A 24,187-nucleotide genomic window follows, 5' to 3' on the forward strand; every position below is an offset into this window, starting at 1 on the left:
CGAGCTCAGAGCCCTCTCCCCGGACAGCACGTCAAATACTCTTTATTCTGAAACTATTGCAAGTGTGAACTCGTGAATTAATATTATTATTGTATTATTAAAGGTATTAAATTATAATCATTTTGGGGTAGGGCAAGTGAAAATTTTTTTCCAACCTGAATATTCGAGAAAAAAAAAAAAATACAGCCTTTAGCCTTGTATAAGTCTAAAATTTCATTCATAATGGTCTTAAAAAGGTCTTAAGAAGTCTTAAATTGAACTTGCTGAAACCTGCTGAAACCCTGACAAATGTGAAACATTTGCTAAATCACAATAACAGAAAATGTGGGATCTAATAAACCATAAAGATGACAGTGGTGGGAAAACCGTGATCCATGCATAAGCTTTGTAATTCAGCAGTATATATTGGTTATTCTGTCATTTTATTCATCCTTCACTTGTTTCAAATCTTTCTTCTGCTGAATGTAAAAGGTATAATGATGACGAATGCCATAATTTCCATTATATATTTTTTCCTACTATGAATGCTGATGGCTGCTTTTCTACCAAAACCATTTTACCAACTATAAGTCACTTTCCAAAACCTTTTCATTCAATCTTCCTCGCTGGGGGAATGATCTTCTCATATCCACATGGTCTGCTGATTCATACAAAAGACAACTAAAAATGTACCTCTTCAATGAAACCCCTTTCAAGGGGCTTGCCAAACCACCTGTAGAAAACACTTTAATCTCTCTGACATTTTAACCAGCACTAGACGCTTTTACAATCGCTTCTTAGCCATATCACCCTGCAGCCCAAGACTGAAGCAAAGCAGTGCTGAGCCTGGTCAGTACCTGGATAGGAGACTACTTGGGGAAGAACTTGGTTGCTGTTGGAAGTAGTGTTAGTAAGGCCAGCAGGGGGTGCTCAACCTGCGCTCTGTGTGAGTCCTAATTCCCTAGTAAAGTAAAAGGGACACTATACTGTCAGTGAGCGCTGTCTTTTGGATGAGATGTTAAACCGAGCTCCTGACTCTCTGTGGTCATTAAAAATGCCATGGCACTTCTAGTATAGGAGTAGGGGTGTAACCCAGGTGTCCTGGCCAAATTTCCTCCATCAGATCATGGCCTCCCAATCATCCCCATCCACCGAATTGGCTCTATCACTGTCTCTCCACTCCACCTATAGCTGGTGTGTTGTCCTGTGGCTGCCATTGCATCATCCAAGCAGATTCTGCATACTGGTGGTGGTGTGGAGAAACCCCCCCCCCCCCCCCCCCCCACGATTGTGAAGAGCTTTGGGTGTCTGGCCATCAGTGGTGTAAAGTAACTAATTACAAATACTCAAATGAGTGTAATTGAGTATTTTTTCTCAGGAATTGTAATTTACTAAGTAGTTTTATAAATGTTTACTTTTACTTTCCCTTAAGTACATTTCTACTGCAGTATCTGTACTTTTACTCCATTACTTTCCTTCAGCCTGCAGTCACTGCTTTTATTGCATTGCATTTTGTTTGGAAATGAAAATGAGGTAGACATCAGAACTCAACATAAGGCGAACGTCCAACCTAAAACCAACCAAATATCAACGTCTAATGATGTTACAGCTATGTTACAGCTTGACGTGCAGTTGTTACCCTTATGACGTCTATTAGATGTTGAATTTTGGTTGCCATAACTGATGAATAAATGTCAGTATTTGACGTGAATATGATGTTTATTTTAGATGTTAGCTCTGTTGGATTTTGGTCACTTTCCAACACAACCTAAAATCGACCAAATATCAACATCATTTGACTTCATTATTGGACATCAAATTAACATTGTCCTTAGACGCTGGCCAGACATTGAATTTTGGTCACCTGATATCACAACCTAAATGTAACCTAATAATAACGTCTTATGACGTTGTGTGCCTGCTGAGCAATAACTAAATGCACTACAGAATGTTACGTTTACACACATCCACAAAACGCATCAGCGTTTTACAGCGTAACAGTGTTTCCTCTAGGATTTTTTCCAGCTGTGGCAGCAGGCCTTTTTTATACAGATCTACCATCTACCTGTGGCGTTATTTCAATGACAAATGTCTTGAGCGCAGTATTAGAAGTCGAGATCGCATTTATGTAATAGCCTACGAGTATGCGGATCTCTTTGCTTGCTCGCCGATTTCCTCTGCTCGTGCACAAAACTTCTTGCACGCCCCCTCAAATATAAGCCGCTTTTATTTTATCTTCTTGTGCGCTCTCAAATAAACGCTGCTGAGGTGCGATTTAGTGCGTTTATGTAACGAGTATGTCTCCAGCATTTATTAGATTTGCTAGGAATATTTATGAATGCCTCCGATATTAATGCGTCCTGAAATAAAGTGAAACGGCTTTACGTTGTGTTTGCTGGCCTCGCGCATCACTCACCTGTCAGTCAGCCAGTCATTCAGCACGTAACCTTAAAGGGTTAAACAAATGATGCACAGCACTACTACGGTTACAGAAAAGTTCACGCTGTTATAATTCACTTATCTTTTAATACATTTTGGTGCGAGTATCACCCGCTATTAAAAAAAATAGAATGTTTTGAATGAGAAGCTGTAATGTAGCCGTGGTGGGATGAATCTTGGCGTGGTGCCCCGCCATGGAAGAATGAATGTAGCGGAAACCATGGCGTAATACTCACTACTCTTAAGTACTTTTGAAAGGGCTACTTTTTACTCATACGTTGAGTAATATTTACAACAGATACTTTTACTCTACTTGCACTACATTTTAGGCAAGTAATGGTACTTTTACCTAAGTATGATTATTCAGTACTCTTTTCACCACTGATGGCCATACATGATAAATGCGCTATATAAATATACACATTTCATTACATTTATCATGTATGAAGTGTGCCTTGCGCAGTTGATTGGGCTTGACAAACCACCTGTAGAAACACTAGTTTCTCTGTATGTATAAAAACCACTTCCCCCTCCTATTCTCTGTGCACAAACAGTTCCTTTGAATAATAAGCACTTGTGTGTACTGCCATTTGTTGAATCGCTGAATGCCTCCTCAATTATAAGTCACTTTGGACAAAAGCATCTGCTAAATTGAAGCAATCTTATCTGTTTTTGTGTTTGATGGAAGAAAGAATTTCAAAAGTTTAGATCCACTTGTGTGAATAAATGGTGAGGAATTCTGCGTGATCTTTCCTTTAAATATTTAACTTTGAAAGTTTTGGTGCAGTGGTTAGCACTGTGGCCTCACAGTAAGAAGGTTGCTGGTTGGGTCAGTTGGCATGTGTGGAGTTTGTATGTTCTCCTTGTGTTGGCATGGGTTTCCTTCGACCTTCTTGCTGTGAGGTGATCGTGCTACCTACTGTGCCACAATGATGCCTCTGGTTTAGAGATTGTCATTTCAAATTTAATGTACCCTTTTTTTTGTTTGTTTTATTGTTAAGCTACAAAAAAGCTAACTGAAATTAAATGTTTCAATTTAAATGGTGTAAATGAATCAGATTTAAAGTGTACAGACAACGGATGGAGAACAATTCAGAGGCTTCAGTGAGTGAATCAAGGCAAATGCAGATTCTGCTTGACTAGAGTATTCAGCATTGAACTTCACTCCAGCATTGATCTGTTATACATATGATTTTTTTTTTATTGGAATAAGTTATAATTTACTACATACTGCATTAGGTAATGCGATTCAAGTAAAGTTTTCTATTTATTTTTTAATATTATGAAAAAATAATATGAATAAGGAAAATAACCACTGGCAACTTGAATGTAAAATAGTTTGGTATATTTATCTTCGGCTCATGGCTATCAATGAGATTTGGTTTTTGGCCTTTCATACAAAAAGTTTTGGGCACCCCTGATTGAAGCTCCGGTCACACTAGAGTTTGAGCATGCGAAATTCTGTCATACAGCACTACGGAAAGGGGCGGGTTTAAACAAGACGATTAGACATTAAAAAAAGCGAACGATTGGTCCAAATTTTACATTTCTGTACTGAGAGGTCATGTTTTGATCTTTGATTGGTCTCACGCAGTCAAGTGATGCGATTTCACTGATAAGAGTTTACCAAACTTGAACTTTGAAATGCAGTGAACTACAAAACTTATCGCACGAGCTAGTGTTCCGGTCTGACCCATTTGCGTGCGTATGAATTGAAGCTTATGGGGAGAAAAGTCCAGTGTGACCGCAGCTTTAGAATTACGGTTATTCCACCAAATATTTATTTCTTAACTGTTTTGAAATTAAAACATTATTATTATTATTATTATTATTATCTTAAAAGAAATATAACAACGTCTCAAAACATGCATCTTTTTGTGTATAACTATGACTAAATGTCATTTTATACTGTAAATGACCTTTTTATTTTAATAACAAACATGTCATCAGTAATTTATAGAACAAATCAAAAAATTATATAACTCAAACACACAAATATAAGTGGTGTAACTAATTACAAATACTCAAATGACTGTAATTGAGTAGTTTTTCCCAGAAATTGTAATTTACTAAGTAGTTTTTAAAAATGTGTACTTTTACTTTCCCTTGAGTACATTTTTACTGCAGTATCTGTACTTTTACTCCACTACTTTCCTTCAACCTGCAGTCACTACTTTTTTTTTCTTGTCTATCGGGATTAGAAAAATCAGTCCTGTGATTCCTGTCTGATCAGATGACACATAGAAAGTAAATCTTTACACGCATTTACCCAGAGACCCAATGTTTAGATGCATGTCACTGATGAGAAGGTGACGAATATTTACTGCATGATGACCGAAATGGCTTTAAACACCCAGCAGACACAAGACCTCAACATAATGTCTGATTGAAGTTGCACGTCATGGGGACGTTGCTTTTTGTTTGGAAATGAAAATCGTGTTGACGTCAGAACCCAACATCAGGCTGACATCAATGTCCAAAGTCCAACCTAAAATTAACCAAATATCAACATCTAATGATGTTGTATGGACGTTACCAATATGACGTCTATCAGACGGATTTTGGTTGCCATACCTGACGAATTAATGTCAGTATTTGACGTCAATATGATGTTGGCTCAACGTTGGATTTTGGTCACTTTCCAACACAACTTAAAATCAACCAAATATCAACGTCATTTGACATCATTATGGGATATGAAAAAATAATGTTGTCGCTGGCTAGACATTGAATTTTGGTCACCTGCCATCGAACCTAATATTACCATCTTATGACGTTGTGTGCCTGCTGGCCAATAAATAAATGCACTACAGAATGTTACGTTTACACACATCCAAAAATTACATGTAAACGCATCAGCTTTTTACAGCGTAATACTCACTACTCTTGAGTACTTCTGAAAGGGCTACTTTTTACTTGGAGTAATATTTACAACAGATACTTTCACTCTACTCACACTACATTTTTAGGCAAGTAATGGTACTTTTACTTGAGTATGAATTTTCAATTCTCGTTCCACCACTGACAAATATAAATTGTAAAACCAGTGAAACTGAAACTTTCCATGTGGTAATTTAATGTTTTCCTCATCGCTTTACATGCACAAGTTCATCACAAAGCAAAATCACTTTGACTTATGTTTGTGTTTCTTTATTTTTCTGACTGCGCGTGTGTGAATGGTTTAAACCAGGGGTGCTTAACCCTGTTCCAACAGAGTTCAGCTCCAACCCTGATCAAACACACAGTAATTAATCAGGACCTGAACAGCACTTGCTGATTACAGGCAGGTGTGTTTGATATGGGTTGCAACTGAAATCTGCAGGACGGTTGATCTCCAGGAACAGGGTTGAGCACCCCTGGTTTAAACACTGCTTTTTATACCACATATGAACAAATATCCTGCTTGCATTTGTCTTAATGGAAGTGAATAGTTCCCCATGTTAACTAGAGGATATACAACATGTCTGCGCTGAATCGTTCTACGCCAGTGGTCTCAAACTCAATTCCTGGAGGGCCGCAGCTCTGCATAGTTTAGCTCAAACTCACACCTGCTTAATAATCTCTAGTAGTCTTGAACACCTTGATTAGTTGGATCAGCTGTGTTTGATTATGGTTAGAGCAAAACTATGCAGAGCTGCGGCCCTCCAGGAATTGAGTTTGAGACCCATGATCAAGGCATTTCTTACCATTCAAACCGAAATCACTTTGACTTGTGTTTGTGTTTCTTGTGTTTCTTCTTCTTCTCTGAGTGTGTGTGTGAATGTTTCGGCCGTTTGGCGTCTTCATCGTTGCTGTCAGATGAAGAGTTCTCCCTCTTTCTGTCCTTCTTTTTCTTCTTTTCTTTCTTTGCTTTCTTTTCCTGCGTGTAAACACAGAGTCGTCATGTGCATGTACACAAAAGTCAAAATTATTAGCCCTCTTGTGCAATTTATTGTTTCTTTCTCAAATATTTCCCAAAATTATGTTTAAGAGAGTAAGGAATTTTTCATAGTATTTCCTATAATATTTTTTCTTCTGGAGAAAGTCTTATTTACTTTATTTCGGCTAGAATAAAAGCAGTTCGTAGCTTTTTTAAAATCCATTTTAAGGTCAATATTATTAGCCCCTTTAGGCAATTTTTTTTTCTGATTGTTTACAGAACAAACCATCATTATACAATGGCATGCCTAATTACCCTAACCTCCATAATTAACTTAATTAAGCCTTTAAATGTCACTTTAAGCTGTATAGAAGTGTCTTGAAAAATATCTAGTCTAATATTATTTACTGTCATCATGACAAAGATAAAATAAATCAGTTATTAGAGATGAGTTATTAAAACTATTATGATTAGTAATGTGTTGAAAAAATCTGCTCTCCGTTAAACAGAAATTGGGGGAAAAAAATAAACAGGGGGGGCTAAGAGTTCTGACTTCAACTGTAAATGAAAGACAGATGAAGGTGTCTCCAACAGAGAACTATGTGTGTGTGTGTACCTTTTTACGTTTCTGGGGCTCTGATTGGGTGTTCTGGGTGCTCGGCGGCTCCTCCTCTTCCTCGTCTGGAAGTAAACTGTACTGCAGTCCAGGCTGAGAAAAGCAGTCCTTGGCAAAGTGACCTTACATGCAAACAGACAAGTGTGTCATTATTTATTAAACACACTCCTAACAGGTGTGCTAACTGCCGCTCCTAACTTTTTGAACATAGATGACCAAGACATGTTCAACCAATTATGCCCCTTTTTTACAAGATGTAAAATAAGTCTCTGATGTCTCCTGAGTATATGTGTGAGGTTTCAGCTCTAAATACCACACTAATAATGCGTTATAGCTCTTTGAAACGGCCCCCTTTTAAGCTTTGATCCAAATTGTGCTGTTTTGGTGACTGTCACTTTAAATTCAAATGAGATTGTGCTCATTTGAATTTTGTGCTCATTGAGGGGGCGGAGCTACACAGCAGATATAAAACTCCCATAGATATATACACTAGATATCGCATACGGATCCTGAGTATGCGTCAATAGCGCCGCCACTTTTGTACAGTGCTCCCAGCACAAATGTCATTCAACCGCACTAGTCAAGACTAGAGTGCCAATGTGAAGATGCTGGACTTTAGCGCCATGTACGGGTGTAGTAAAGAGCAAACAAAGAAAAGCATGAAGGCAGAACATTTCATAGGTAAGATTTCGTTTTTACGTTTTTGTATGTTATGAACTTTTGTGCTAAACAAGTAGCGTTACTGATGATAATACAGTCACTTACTCCACTAACTATAAGGCAAAGTAGCAGCAACTTGCTCTAAATTCTAGGCTTATGCTTATTTTGCTGAATACAATAAGCAAACAATGCAAAAGAAATATGACAATAAGATGCTGCGGTGCTAGAAACTTGTATTATTGTTGGCTAAGTGAACGAGTCATTCATAACGGAGATTCATTCACAAATAAATCGCTCCCTCCGTTAGAATGAGAAGTAAAAGCAGGAGAGGAGGTCAAATTTAACAGCGAGGGTGGACAGTATATTTCCATACACACAAACACACGCTACTTGTCCGCAATGCTCGTGCGGTCACTCATCCATCGATGTAGAAAAGTGATGCAAAATTATAATTTTCGTAATTAAAAAAAAAAAAATTGCGTACTAACCACCGGGAAAACTCACGATTGCAGATATACGTATATATCTCTGGCTCTGGATGGCCACAGTCCTCCACTGCAGCTTGGTCCTGCATTCATTTCAAAGGAGCGCTACCCTGTACCAAAATGGCAGCTCTCTTGACGCATACCTTCCAATAGACAACAACAGGGTAGGCGACATCTAATGTAAATATCGATGTTAAACTACAATGCTTCTCACTCAGGGCTGTTTATGCTAATGAGGGAGAGATGGTCAATTATGGGCGGGGCTTTCCCACTCTGATGACACGTACAAAAGGAGAATGTCAATCAAAGTGTTTCTGCCGACTGTTTTTATCAAGTGTGATTAGAAAAAAAAAAATCGAATTAATAAATTTTTACCATTAGAAGCTGGTTATATTCACACACTGTTGCCACACAACTAACACAATTAACGGTATGTTGTAGCGAGGATGTAAACAACAGGAAATGCTGTTTGGCACCACTAACAATTTAGCTACAAATTCATATTTATCAGTCTAATCGCTGTAAACAGCCACAATCTTCAGCAGCGCTGCAGTGTCTCTCTATGCAGCTGCTTAACATGCGCTATACATCTGAAATAACAAACTGGGAAAAGATATGAGAACGTTTTATATACAAAGTGACATTATAAGGGCATTAATGGGAGCATTCATGCTCTTCGGAAAAGTAACTTTACTTTAAACAGTAATGCATTACTTTTTGGTGTAAGTTATCGACAAAGTAATGGAGTTACCTATTGATTGAAGTAACTAGTTACTTTAATTAGTTACTATTTTTCCGTGTCTAGCGCAACACTGGTTATCAGTCACCTTTGAGAAAGTATTGGCATAACTGTCTTTTTTAATGTATTTTGTGTGGTTTGTATTAATGTTTGTCTTGTGTTGTTATTGGACCTAGAATCTGGAAATAAATACATAATAATGGCTTTTTTTGTCCAGATTATCTTCATTTGTGTTCAACAGAAGAGAAAAACTCAAACAGGTTTGGAACAAGTGCATGGTGAGTAAACGATTTTCATTTCTGAATGAACTGTCCCTTTAAAAAAACAATACGGTTGAGATAAAATGCAGTAGTCTGCAGCAGGCTCCAAGGTCTGACGTTCATTAAATCTGGGTCAGGTCACGTTCGTACCTCTGCAGCCACACTTTTTGCATGTGGTGTTCAGGACGGCCTCCAGTGTGATCCTCTGCCCACTGTGATCTCTGAACTGCCTGCGGCGACGTTCATCCTGTCTGTGCAAACAATATTGATTACAGCACTGTATTAGTAATATTTGCTTAGCTAAAATGACATTTCTCATGAATCCACTTACTCTGCCATAACGTTATTGGGGTCTAAGTCCCGCCCAGTGCCTTGATTGACAGACTTCATGGAGAAGGACAGTTTGACTTTATCATCTTTCATCTGATAGTGGACGAAAGTTAAAAAGCACTATTTTAAATGACGTATTCATCAATATATTAGTCATGTGTCCTGTTTATTTAATTTCTTTATAATATTTTAACATGTGTACCATAAACATATAAACAAGAGAGGACAATACTCACATTTTAACAAAGCCAGTGTCGTGAATATATAGTTTAGAACTAAAGATGAGGATTTACAAACTCAAAATGATAAATTCCCAAGAGTCTTAAAGGGGTGGTCCACTACGATGTCATATTTTAAACTTTAGTTGGTGTGTGATGTAGCTGTGTGAACATAAACAACATCTCTGAACGTAAGACGCTCAGTTCAGTGAAAAGGGAGACATTGGCTTTTACAGAGTTAGCTTAGCAAAGCCTACAATGAACGAATTTGGGGACTACAAAAAAATACATCTGGGCTAGTGAGATCACAAGGGCTTCCGGTTACGCACATTCACCTCAAGCACACACCCTGCACAGCGAAGGGGCGTGGCCAGAGGCGCTGTAATGTTACAGCAGAGAAAGCTAAAATGCTGTCCAAATGCTGCTATTTCCACAGAGCTTCTTCTGTTTCTGTATTTGGGCTTCCAAAGAACACGACACAAAGAGAGAAGTGCTTACAGTTTAATTTAATTATGTTCCAGAGAATTATAAAAAATATATAGCTCTAGCATTTGACAAAGGAGAACTTTCAGAATCTCTTTCAGTTCAGTGCTGGATTCGGCTAAAAACTCCTCCAACAGATAAGCTGTGGATTGTAAACCACAACCTGTAAGTGTTTTTATTTGTTAAAATTGATCAACTACAGGCAGTTTCTAGCGTTAACGGTATGTTGTAGCGAGGATGTAAACAACAGGAAATGCTGTTTGGCACCGCTAACAATTTAGCTCCAAATTCATATTTATCAGTCAAATCGCTGTAAACCGCCACAATCTTCAGCAGCGCTGCCGTATCTTTCTATGCAGCCGCTTAGCATGCGCTATACATCTCAAATAACAAACTCGCAAAAGATATGAGAACGTTTTATATTACTTACACATGCTTATTATGAAAATATGTGAAAGACATTTGTCAGATTTTATTTTTAGAGAGCAGGCGAGAGGTTCAGCTGTGTGCTCTTCATTTTCTGTCTGATTAAGGCAGCTAATGCTGCTAACAGCTTCTCTGACTGCACTGTTTACACAGCGCAAAAGCGCACGCTAGTAGGGTTGTGAAGCTTTTCCTGGTGAGGTGGATCCGCAATCCGCGAATCACTGCACATTATGTTAGCTGGCCAATCAGAGCCTCTTAAGGCTGGGCCTTTTAGAGGAACTAGGAAACATGACAGTCGTTTTTATGTTAGCTGTATACAATAAAGTAAAATATATGAAAAAAACAACATGATTTTCTACAAATGAAGCATGAGCACACATTGCTTTGCATCTTATAGACACAAACAAGCCTTAAAAATACACTGTGGACCACTCCTTTAAGAGTCTTTCAAGATGCAATTGTTCCATTTGAATGGAATAAAGCAACTCGTTCAACCATCTCTGATAACAGGGAGCCTCTGGAGATTTCTAATTAAGTAAGAGCATCATTTTTGCTGTCTGTTTATTTAATTTCTGATAAAAAAAAAGACTATCATACATTTTCACAGATTAGTTTTTTTGGTAATGTTAACGTATTTACAAACAAAACTAATAATCAACAATGCATTTACAGCATTTATTAATCATAGCTCATTATTCACTAATGCATTATTAAAATCCAAAGTTGTGTTGTGTTAACATGAACTAACAACGAACTGTATTTTCTATAACAATGATGAATAAATATTGTAATTAAGGTGTTGTTCAATGTTTATTCATGTTAGCATTAATACATTAACTAATGGAACCTGATTGTAAGGGGTTACCTTTTAATAATCATTTAAAATGTTCTAACATATTATAATTATTAACTTATAACATATTATAAGTACATTTGCATACATTCACATTAAGCGTACCTCTTTGCCAATGACTTTAATCCACACTTGCTCTCCTACATCTACTATTTCAGCAGGATTTTCCACCCGACAGGCCGACATCTCACTCTTATGAACCAAACCTGATTGTGCAAACACAAATAAACATTAAAATATATACTCATAGAAACAAAAACAAGTCATATTCCAACTTTACCTTGCTTTCTGTATCCTGGAATCTTAACGAATGCTCCGTATGCAGTGACAGAAACTACCTAAAGATATAAGACGACAACAAAAGTGAATAAATCAGTAAATATCAGTATATTTATGTGACTTTAAGATGCTCAGATCTGACCTCTCCCTTCAGGATGCTGTACATCGGCGGCAGTCCATCCAGACCGACCGGCTCTCTCATATGCTCCTCTGCCATCACACCTGCACAGGTACACAATCAGGTTTATCATATGTTCATAACTAGTTTTAATATCTGGTCATGCTGGAGTATAAAACAAATGATAAAAGTGAATCTCTGTCTAAGATGAGATGTACTGTTTTGTTTCCAACATCATATGTAGTAGGGCTGCGCAATATATTGTTTCAGCATCAACATCTCATTGTGACAATCAACATCTCATTGTGATAATTAGCAATACACACATCGCAGGATATGCAATGTTGAGTTTGTACCACTAAATATATAAATATATATATATATAAATATATATATAAAAAAAAAAATATATATATATATATATATATATATATATATATATATATATATATATATATATATAATTAATAAATAAATAAATATATATATATATATATATATATATATATATATATATATATATATATATATATATATATATATATATATAATAAATGGCTGCGCCCACTTGTACGCAGAGAATAAGGTGAATAAGATTCTGACGGTATGATAACCCTGGATAAAAATATCACGGTTTCACAGTTTGACGGTATTGTGATCACTGCTCTGAAATATATATATATATATATATATATATATATATATATATATATATATATATATATTTTTTTTTTTTTTTTTTTTTTTTTTAAATGTCTGGGTAAACGACAAACTTTTTTCCCTTTTGAACAGAATATATTTTATTTTGAGTAACATTTAAAATATTTTGGATCAGTAAACACGTCAGGCTAAATAAATCAAACAAATTATTGACTTCTGCCATCTTCGTTAGTTTCAAAAACAGATTTCTTTGCAATTTAAAACATCTTTCGAGATCTTTTCTGCTGAAGATCCTGCTGTCCTAAAAAACAACAACAGTTTTAAAACCTTGACTTTTCCAAACCGCGGTATACTTTGAAAACGGTTATCGTCCCATGCCTACTTTGCAATAAACCCAGTAAAAATAGCTATATAATCCTCCACCGCTATAATCACAGCTACACGGTGTCAGTAATTGCGCAAAGTGTGTGTACTGTAAAAGCCATTTGTGCATGACTCATCGTTTCAGAAAGGCTTGAATAAACTCCACCACAAAAACATGAAATAACCTTACTTGGTATTTTTGAGTAATGAGCTGTATTTCAGCTTCATCTGTGTCTGTCTCTGTCACTGACTGCTGTTTATTTAACATAAGGCATGATGAGAAGCAGACACGCATGTGGGAACGGGGGGCGAGGAGATGCAGCTCATTTGCATTTAAAGCCACAGGTTACAAAAACAGCTACCAAAATGGGCAGAATCTGGAGGCTGTAATAAATAATCTGATGGGTATTTTGGGCTGAAACTTTACAGACACATTCTGGAGACACCAAAGGCTTATCTTACATCTTGTAAAAGGGCTAAAACAGGTGCAGTTTTAGGTAAAATTTAAATGCAATTTTTAGCTGCAAAGCAACTCTTTCAATATACCACCTAATTATTCTTGCTATAAATATGCCTGACAATAATTTTTGTGTATGAACAATTATTACACTGAATCAATTTTTGGTGGTAAGTGATGGTAAAATGTATTTTACTCTTTTGTTTTCGTGTTTGACCCATCAACACATGTTTATGTGAACTCGTGATATATTAAAATAAAAAAATAACCAAAATTAACGAACTTACCAGATGTGCTGAGGTCGACAACACTTTACTGCAATTTGTAAACAATCTACAAGCACAATGAATCAACTGCGTTTTAAATCCAAAAGTTTCACCTAAAGTAAACCCCGTCCGCTGCGCCACTCTATAATATCCAACAAAATATCACAACGCAAAATGTAAATACATCTGCAACAGCAGTACATGCACACACAACTGTTTGGTTTGGATGAAACACGACCGCGTTGTCTTCCGGTTCACAGCTCTACAGGAACCAATAATATCGTGTTATACGAGTGCTAGCCAATCACAACGCTTCTTGTTACCGGATGTGTTTCACTCGACGAGCGTGTTTAGCTCGAATGTGGAGGGTAGCTGGGAAACCTCATTCATTGAAAACATTGATTGTTTTGACATATTCTTCATTTATTCTAGAAATCTGAAGCATTTTCATTGCAATGATCGAACCGAAGAAGCGTGCGGCGGATATGGCGGTTGTTCCCGCAGGAGTGAAGAGGCCGCGGACGGAGCTGGTGGCCGCAGCACAATCCCAGCAGCTCTCCGCTATGGTGAGACTGAAAAAACTAAAATATATGGAAAATACTGGATTAAAACATTGAATATACTATCGTTGGGATTTTGATTCATCCCACTGAGTCGAATCATTTGAACGAGTGCTTCAAAATGATTCCCTCTTTGACTCTTTCTGCAGTTTGCATGGCGAATTTTAGCATATTTTATTGAATAAACAACATCAACATAATGCATGCACTCTTGTTCCAATGCTGTTATTGAATACTTAAATAAAACACAACTGAAAGAATTAACAAATAGTGCCAAGGAATGTTAAAAAAATCATAATGCAGTCAGGTACAATGAGCCTGAACCACAAAACCAGTCATAAGTGTATTTTTTTTGGGATATTTATACGCCAGCTGAATGAAAAGGCTTTTCATTGACGTGTAGTTTGTTAGGATATGGACGATATGTAGCTGAGAAAACTCAACTGTTTAAAAATCTTAAATCTGAGGGTTCAAAGAAATCAAATAATTAAAAATAAATCACCTTTAAGTGCCTAACAATGCATATTAATACTTAATAATAGGTTTGTATATAGTTACAGTGTAATATTATAATGTTTTTTGCCATAAAAATGAAATCTTTTTTTTTACCTTGTATACAATGTATTCTTGGCTATTCCCACAAATATTCTTGTGCTTCAAAAACACAGTGTTCTTTTATCTGTCTGTCTGTCTGTCTGTCTGTCTGTCTGTCTGTCTGTCTGTCTGTCTGTCTGTCTATCTATCTATCCATCCAAAATAGCTTTTGTGAAAAAAAAAAAGATAAAAAGTTTCATCTGCGTTCAGCATAACATATACACTACCTGACAAAAATCTTGTCGTCAATCCCACTTGTAAGAGCAACAAATAATAACTTGACTTCTAGTTGATCATTGGGAAAAGTGGCAGAAGGTTGATTTTTCAGATAAATGTTGAACTGCATCCCAATCATCACTAATACTGCAGAACCCGCATGAACCCAAGATTCTCATAGAAATCAATCAAGTTTGGTGAAACATAATTGATGGGATAAGTATTTTATTAATTTTAAAATTCTTGTATTCAATATTCCTGTTAAGTTTATAAGGGCGATATATATATTTTTTATTTGGGATATATATATATATATATATATATATATATATATATATATATATATATATATATATATATATATATATATATATATATATATATATATATATATATATATATATATCTCGTAATATGAATACAATTTCACCAGATGACTTAACATGTATGATGGCCATTGTTTTTATTTGCTTAAAATGTTATTCTCTCAACAGAAACCCAAATAGGTTTTATGATTTCTCTATATAAACATGAAATTACAATAAGAAAGATGTGGATACAAAAAAAAAGCAATCACTTCAGAGAGGAGAGATTATGATTAAAATAAGACTCTGGCCATCTGCAGTCAAAGGGTATTGGGTGCACATTTAGGGGGGCTTCATCATCCCCCAGTGAGCACCTGCATAAACAATAATCTTTGTGTGTGTGTGTGTGTGTGTGTGTGTTCAGGGCCCGCCACGCAGCTCTAGTCTGCAGGCTCCTATAATGCTTCTCTCTGGTCATGAAGGAGAAGTTTACTGCTGCAAATTTCACCCCAATGGAGCCACTTTAGCCTCTTCTGGATACGACCGCCTCATCTGTGAGTCACGCCATTAATTACTATGGATGTAATGCTACCTGTACTTGCACCTAGCCCTGTCACAATAATGAGTATGTCAACTTAGCTTGCAATACATGGACATGACCTCAATGATTTTTAGTTAAATGATGTTTAACAGAGCATGGACATTTTCACAGTATTTCCTATAATATTTTTTCCTCTGGAGAAAGTTTTACTTGTTTTTAGCTGGAATAAAAGCAGTTTTTCTGTTTTTAAAACCATTTTAAGGTCAAATTATTAGCCCTCTTAAGCAGTATATTGTTTTTGACCTACCTAACTACCCTAACTTGTCTAAATAACCTAGTTAAGCCTTTAAATTGCACTGTAAGCTGAATACTAGTCTCTTGAAAAATATCTAGTATGATGTTATATATAAAAAAGTCTTATATTTAATTTCGCCCCTGCTGTACCAACATGCAGATCAGTTTTTGTGTACTGCTTCACTCTTGTGTTATATTTAATTTCAGACTGTATTGATGTATTATTATGTGTTGATGTATTAATTGTCATCTCTTTGGGTTTTTCTGCTAGTGATGTGGAATGTCTATGGAGACTGTGAAAACTACGCCACGCTTAAAGGCCACAGTGGAGCTGTGATGGAGCTTCATTATAACACAGACGGCAGGTGTGTGTGTCTGTGTGTACAAGATGAATTAAGAAATAAAAATAAAGAAGATTAATAAATGTCTGTGCAGTTGCTTTTGACAATAATTATGACAATAATTATCATTCCAGAAGCAGCTTTACAAAACATGCACGTTATTACATTGCTGTCAAAATCAGAAAAGTTAAAGGGCCCATAGTTTACCTCTTTTTTATAATTTAATATTAATATTATGGCTCTTCTGAGTGTGCCAGTTTAGGTTCAGTTTCAAACACAGTTCAGATTTTTTTATTATAATGTGTTAAAAGTGTCATGTTGGGGGCGTGTCCACGGTTCGCTAATTTAGGGGTGTGTTGCTTCACATGTAAATTAGTTTCGGCTTCCCGCCCAACGTAACAAGGGGGCGGAGCCATGAGCTCACCCGCTCTGTGTTTGCAACACAGACAGGCAGATTGAAAGGGGGAGGAGAGGATCAGCATTCAGTTGTACATCTACGACTCTGACACAGACCAAGCAGAGAGTACATAATCATTTGTGTCTTTGTACAGTTTTACAGCCAACTGTGTGCTAGTTTCAAGTGCCGAGCTTGTACACAGAAACTAATAACCACGCACACTGAATTAACTTTGACTGAGGCACCGGATGCGCCGCTCGAAGCCGCGACACGGCACACCAGACACTCTCTGTGGCGCGGCAGAAGCATGAAGTGTCCCGAATCGTCGCCCAGCCGTCGACTTGAGTGTACCCTGATAGAAACCTATGTGTAGAATTCTAAAACACATGCTAGTTAAGATCACAGGGAGCTTCTGGGATCATGAGAAATGCAAACGGCTGAAGTATAAGGTAGACTCAATGAGAAGTACACATGTTTGCAAACCTACCTAAAGATACAACCAATAATTCTGATTAGAGCGATAATGTGGAGAATATTGATCTTGTGTTGAGCCCAATGAGCCTTACATCTAAAAATAGAGCAAGGGTGTTCCTTTAGTGATATCGCTTCGACTCACGCTGAAAATGGCGGACGTGAATCAACAAACTAAGAATATGATGACGCACCTGTCAATCAATATTGGTGGGCGGGGGGACCACTCTCCTACGTAAAGTTGCGGTCAGTTTGAAAACCGCTCCAATTGGTCCACCGTTTTTATGTTGTTAAATTGAAAAAAAAGCAGTGGGTGTGTTTATATCACCCCAATATGACGGTCTATACACCATACATGCACATATGGCTGTCCAAACAGCTTGAAAAGTAGATTTTTTACCATAGGTGCCCTTTAAGGGTTTATATATAGCAATATAAACATAGTTAACCTTATACAGTGTACAGTGTCCTTTTAAAAAGGTGATGTCTATGTGTATAGTACATGTTCAATAAAGTGTATTTGGGTATTAATTTGGGTATTGTCTAAAATGCATCACACTAAAAAGTGTGCTTATGTTTTCCAGCCTGCTGTTCTCTGCCAGTACGGATAAGACGGTGTGTGTGTGGGACAGTGAGACAGGGGAGCGTGTGAAGCGGCTGAAAGGCCACACGTCCTTCGTGAACTCATGCTTTCCAGCACGTCGCGGCCCACAGCTGGCCTGCACCGGCAGCGATGATGGAACTGTGAAGGTAATTCCCAAGATTAGACTCACAACTCCAGTCTTGAATCTTAAGAATGAATCCTTAAAAAACAGCAAGACATTTTCTACAAACTCACACTGGTGCAGGATATAGGCGAATTACCATGTTTGTAAACATTGAGGATGCGCACGCAGCGAGGTGGCAGAAAAAAATAGGGAGCGCTAGCATTTACAGCGAGGGAATGACATCCGATGCGATACAGAGTTTATTTTTGTCTTAGGAATAAGTTATATTGATTACATATTATATATATTATTTACATAATGCTTTTAGCGTATTATAACAGCTCGACACCCAGTGATAAGCACAGTGATTCTGCAAAATTAAAGTTAAAGTGAGCGGCGTTCATCTGACAGGTCCATCTGCTATAGCGTCCTCCCAATGGATATTAGATAAGACGAAATGGCCAAGCATCCAGTCCCAAATATACAATCTCATTAAAGCCCCAAGTGTTTTTACAAGAGAGAGGTTAAAGATCTACAAGTCTTTGGATGCCAACAATGTTGTTCTGTGTGGTCATATGCAAGAAATAATGCTCCATGATTACCAGATTTAAAACTATGTAGTGCTAAAAACCGAGGTTCTGCCTCGCCAAAGACAAGGAAAGAAGACGGAGCTGTACAAGGCCTGGGTAATCATCAACAAGCAAAACGATTGCATTCTGACAGCGAACTGCACTTGTACGGCAGAGTATGTGAACTTACGGACTTTCTCCTTAGTAATATAATTTCATAAAAGTATTATTTACAAACTCAAAATAACGAAATCACAATAGCAGCCAATGACTATCAAAGTACAACATTCTTCACAGTCAAATAAACAGTGTTAATGTTGTTTTCAAGTCACACTTGCAGGTTATTTCAGACCGAATATTCAAAGTGCCGTGGTAAACAATATAGGGAGTGTGTCACAAGTTATCACTGAATGAATGTGTGAATATAAAACCAACTTTACCTTAATAACTTACACTTTCACGTTTCAGTCGTAGCATTCAGTGTCCGCAGTTTAATTAACCATATGTAAAAATTTTTGCTGAAATCATTGCTGCAATCAAAAATGAGTAATGTGTATGATTCAGCAAAGCGTGAACTTGCCTGATATGAAATGAGAACTGCAGAGTCAAGCATTTTTAATTAGGTCCTCACTCCATTCAGCTCCCTTTTAGCCAAAGACGTTTGCGGTTGGCATTAAATACAGTGTGGTGTACGGCAAAAGTTAAGTTTTCTATTTTTGGCAAATTTGACATCCTACTGCACAACACGACATGTTTGCTATTGCAGCCAGTCTCTTTTTGCAACCGGGAACCTGTGTGACGTCATGTGTGACGCAGGTTGGTAATTCGTCTATGGTGAAAGCGAACAGAATATGGCTGATATGTACCCTTTTCACACCACTGTGATGACTTGTTTAACGGTCATCAGCATCTTAAATCCTTGAACGTTTTTAATATTTAGATAAAAACAAATCATGAACATTTATATGTTTATGTATGTATTACATCGTCTTTGCATCATATTACAAAAAACAAATGACCGCTTGTGTGAGGCATTTCTAATGTAGCGTCTGTAGGGGCAGAACAGTAAATCTGATGTTGTTTTCTCTTCTGGCTGCTGTTATCAGTCTCACAGTTTTTTTCCTTTCTCTGAAAGTCTTGATAGCACCATTGTGGAGTTTTTCTGTTATTATTTCAGCAAATAGGATTGTAAACAGATGATTTGTTGTACTCTCCCATTCACTGCTCTCTAAGTTTACCCAACTATGATGACTTCTATACCAGATGTCGAATTGGACATTCTAGGTTGACACATTCATATTTATTAAATAACGAAGAATCTCCTAAATGTAATAACTGCCAGACTGCTCTTACCATCAAACATATTTTGTTGGAATGTAGAAGTTTAAATTCCATTAGACAAAATTTTTATAAGGAGAGTACTTTGATGGACATTTTTAGAAAGGTTCCACCAGGAAGAGTTTTACATTTTTTTTATCAAAAATAGAACTGAAAAACCATATTTAACTTTGAATAATTTTTTTTGTAAATTTTATCTATTTATATTTTATATATTTGTCTAAGTAATTTTTTAAATATAATACGAATTTGTTTTTATCATGTAATATTTTAATGTATATCCATTTGGCCACGAAATAGCCATAAGTTGCTGATGTGGCATAAATATGTAATAATAATAATAATAATAATAATAATAATAATATGACTTCTGCTGCTGAGAAACCTGGAAATGTGAAAAGAGTCCATTTAACCATCATAATGTAAAATGTGTATTATATTTTATGAATTGAGCATGAAGAATCATTAGTAAGGGGTGACACAATTTTTATTATTGGATGAACTACACCTTTAATGTCCTCTTTTTTTTCCTGTTGTAACAATGAAAATTGTTCCTGGTAAAACTGGAGCAGAATATTTGTGAATCTCTGAGAAATGCAGTGTTTTGTTTCTGAATGAGTCTGTTTCGGACTGAATCATGTGTATGAATAATTAATTAAATCACTTAAGATAGGGATTTGTCGCCACCTACTGGTGCTTTCTGTGTTTCATGTAATTTATTCAATTTATTCAATAAAAGAACTCCAAAAACATGGTTTAACAGTGATGGAAAAAATACTGACTAATTAAATTAATAAATTATAATTTTTTTTCAAATATTTCCTAAGTGCTGTTTAACAGGGCAAGGTCATTTCTCACAGTATATCCTACTATATTTTTCTTATAGAGAAAGTCATATTTATTTTTTTACTATTATTTAAAAACTGCTATGGTCAGTATTATACCCAATATTTTAGAGTACATACACTAGTTTACTCAGTTAAGCCTTTAATTTGCACTTAAACTGAATACAAGTATCTTAAAAAATAATTATTATGTACTGTCATCATGGCAAAGACAAACCAAATGAGTTATCAGAGTTATTAAAAGTATTATGTTTAGAAATGTGTAGAAAAAAATCTCTCCATTAAACAGTGCTTGAGAAATGCTTAAAAGGAATACCAATTTGTCAGGAAGACGTGTGCAACTGTACAACTGCATGTATATTATTATGTATTTATTATATGTATTTATTTGGTCAGTACTGGACACCCTGAAGAGAGAGGTGTTTGTGTGTATCAGGCTAACAGTGTTCAGATGGACTAACAGTGTGTTCTCCGTTGTTATAGCTGTGGGACATCAGAAAGAAAGCCTCCGTTCACACTTTCCAGAACACGTATCAGGTTCTCAGTGTGACGTTCAATGACACCAGTGATCAGATCATCTCAGGAGGAATCGACAATGACATAAAGGTCTGTGAGCTACCAACAAACATCTCAAACTGATCACTAGTGCTTCACGATATTGGAAAAATCTGACATTGCGATGTTTTATCTGCTTTTTTATTTACTATTTATTTATTATTATATATTAATTATTTATTGTGTGTGTGTGTGTGTGTATATATATATATATATATATATATATATATATATATATATATATATATATATATATATATATGTATGTATGTATGTATGTATGTATGTATGTATGTATATATATATATATATATTAGGGGTGGGCGGTACACCGGTGTCATAGTCATCACCAGTGTGACATTGCGCCGCGACATGGATTTTCTAATACCGTCAATACCGTAATAAATCAATTATGCACCTTGAATGGCTGCATTTACATCAATAATAGCTAATTCTAAATAATAAGGCATTCAATTTTCTTCAAACGTTCAGTTGTGGTCTGAATACATGTCCTTATACTACAGGGCTCGAAATTGCAACCATTTTGGTCGCATGAGTGCCCGAAATTTAATTTATGCGCCCTCATAATATATTTGGGAGCATTTGTGTGTCTGAATATAATGGTTGTAGTGCAATCTGATTTGATTTTCTCTAAAAACTTGCTGAATCGCTCTACCCTGCTGCTGTATTGGTTCATATTAGCTGTTAGTCACTCAACGCTTCCCGCTGTCAGATAACAGGGAGCTTTTGTTACCGCAGGAAATGCAAACGGCTGAAGAGTGAAAAGTGCACAGGTTTGCAAACCTCACCTAAAGTTATAATAATAATAATGGCGCAGATGACAGCGATCATGACATGAGGTAAATGTTGATCCGCCAGCTGAGATCAATCGAGTGTTTTCGGAGAAGGTGCCCGAATCTCGATGCGTTGCATTCACCGTGTGTTCAGCGCAAATGTCCGCTAAATATAAAATCTAACACTGTACACATCATCGCCAAAGAAACTCACCTTTACTAAGTTTACACTGAAACTACGGCTCATAACAAAGAGCGGAATTGCGCTGGTGGTCATCGAGAATCCTGCTCTGTCTGCTCATAAATTGGTGCGGCTGACTCGCCTGCTTTATTCCACCAACACAGAGAAATGAAGATCAGCTCATAACGAGACTGAGCATTTACAATGACCCAAACCAAAACTTTTAAAGAGTGATAGAAGTGAGACTTTCTTTTATCCGTTCTTCTTTGAGATGTATATTATTTTGCTATTGAAAGTAATACCATGATATTATACCGTCACCGTTCAAATGATGAAAAATACAGTGATATTAATTTTAGGTCATATCGCCCACCCCTATGTGTGTATATATATATATATATATATATATATATATATATATATATATATATATATATATATATATATATATATATATATATATATATATATATATATATATATATATACTTGAACCAGCGACCTTCTTGCTGTAAGGCGACAGTGCTAACCACTGAGCCACCATAAAACATGAACAGATAATTCAATATACTGTTAATTAACATATAGATTTTCTGTGAATTTTCAGTTTTTCCTGCAGATATCACATCTATAATGTTGGAATTGCTCATATTTAATTGTGTGTGTGTGTGTGTGTGTGTGTGTGTGTGTGCATGTTCGATGTTGAAGGTGTGGGACCTCAGACAGAACAAACTGATTTACAGTATGCAGGGTCACGGGGACTCTGTGACTGGTCTGAGTCTCAGCGCGGACGGATCTTACCTGCTCTCTAACTCCATGGATAACAGCGGTAAGCTTAAACATGTAGACATAAGCAAATGATTTGGGTAAGATAATTCAATATTTTTTGGAATAAATTCTCTTGTGCACACCAGTGGAGTGTTTATATGATCTAAAATAAAGTAAAAAGGCTAATATTGTGAAATTTAAATGATTGATTTTTGTTTTAAGAATATAAATGTGGTTTATTACTGATGCAAAGCTACATTTTTTTTAACATCATGATTTGCTGTTTATAAAACATTTCTATTCTTCTTCTTATTATTATTATTATATATGTTGAAAACAGTTATGCTTCTTAGCATTTTTCCTTACCCATGAACATGTTTTTTTTTATAAAAAAAGGTTCCAAGATATCCTTTGTATCTCTCTAAATGCTTTTACTGATATTTATGACCAGTTTATATGTTGTATGTTGTTATATATTATTGTATTTGTAATTTATATATAATTTTTAATATATATATATATATATATATGTATGTTACACACACACACACTACTATACTATATTATATTATACACTACCTAACAAAAGTCTTGTCATTAATCCCACTTGTGAGGGCAACAAATAATAACTTGACTTTTAGTTGATCATTTGGAAAAGTGGCAGAAGGTAGATTTTTCTGATGAATCATCTGTTGAACTGCATCCCAATCATCACAAATACTGCAGAAGACCTACTGGAACGCGCATGGACCCAAGATTCTCACAGATATCAGTCAAGTTTGGTGAAAGAAAAATCATGGTTTGGGGTTAAATTCAGTATGGGGGCGTGCGAGAGATCTGCAGAGTGGATGGCAACATCAACAGCCTGAGGTATCAAGACATTTGTGCTGCCCATTACATTACAAACCACAGGAGAGGGCAAATTCTTCAGCAGGATAGCGCTCCTTCTCATACTTCAGCCTCCACATCAAAGTTCCTGAAAGCAAAGAAGGTCAAGGTGCTCCAGGATTGGCCAGCCCAGTCACCAGACATGAACATTATTGAGCATGTCTGGGGTAAGATGGAGGAGGCATTGAAGATGAATCAAAAGAATCTTGATGAACTCTGGGAGTCCTACAGGAACGCTTTCTTTGCCATTCCAGATGACTTTATTAATGAGTGATTTGAGTCATTGCAGAGATGTATGGATGCAGTCCTCCAAGCTCATGATGGAGTCAGACA

At 36.3% G+C, this 24,187-nt stretch overlaps 2 protein-coding genes across 2 annotated transcripts in view; one reads left to right on the forward strand and one right to left on the reverse strand.

The window, feature by feature from the left end:
* Window positions 1–5,477: 5,477 nt before the first annotated feature.
* On the reverse strand, window positions 5,478–13,576 carry zcchc17 (zinc finger, CCHC domain containing 17). The gene is made up of 8 exons (XM_056480469.1): window positions 13,512–13,576; window positions 11,769–11,848; window positions 11,628–11,685; window positions 11,453–11,553; window positions 9,369–9,460; window positions 9,188–9,288; window positions 6,894–7,015; window positions 5,478–6,277 (listed from the first exon to the last, which is right to left on the reverse strand). The coding sequence occupies exons 2-8, from the start codon at window positions 11,841–11,843 to the stop codon at window positions 6,119–6,121; spliced, it is 708 nt and encodes a 235-aa protein (XP_056336444.1). The 5' UTR covers window positions 11,844–11,848; window positions 13,512–13,576; the 3' UTR covers window positions 5,478–6,118.
* Window positions 13,577–13,817: 241 nt separating this feature from the next.
* The window catches only part of snrnp40 (small nuclear ribonucleoprotein 40 (U5)), an 11,605-nt gene continuing 1,235 nt past the window's right edge, over window positions 13,818–24,187 (forward strand). Inside the window, exons 1-6 of the mRNA XM_056479805.1 lie at window positions 13,818–14,056; window positions 15,590–15,719; window positions 16,272–16,365; window positions 17,794–17,959; window positions 21,152–21,274; window positions 22,907–23,027. Coding sequence (XP_056335780.1) covers window positions 13,946–14,056; window positions 15,590–15,719; window positions 16,272–16,365; window positions 17,794–17,959; window positions 21,152–21,274; window positions 22,907–23,027 — 745 coding nt within the window. The 5' untranslated portion in view covers window positions 13,818–13,945. The remainder of the gene's footprint in view (window positions 14,057–15,589; window positions 15,720–16,271; window positions 16,366–17,793; window positions 17,960–21,151; window positions 21,275–22,906; window positions 23,028–24,187) is intronic.

Source organism: Danio aesculapii, chromosome 19 (assembly GCF_903798145.1).
Source record: "Danio aesculapii chromosome 19, fDanAes4.1, whole genome shotgun sequence".
NCBI lineage: Eukaryota > Metazoa > Chordata > Actinopteri > Cypriniformes > Danionidae > Danio > Danio aesculapii.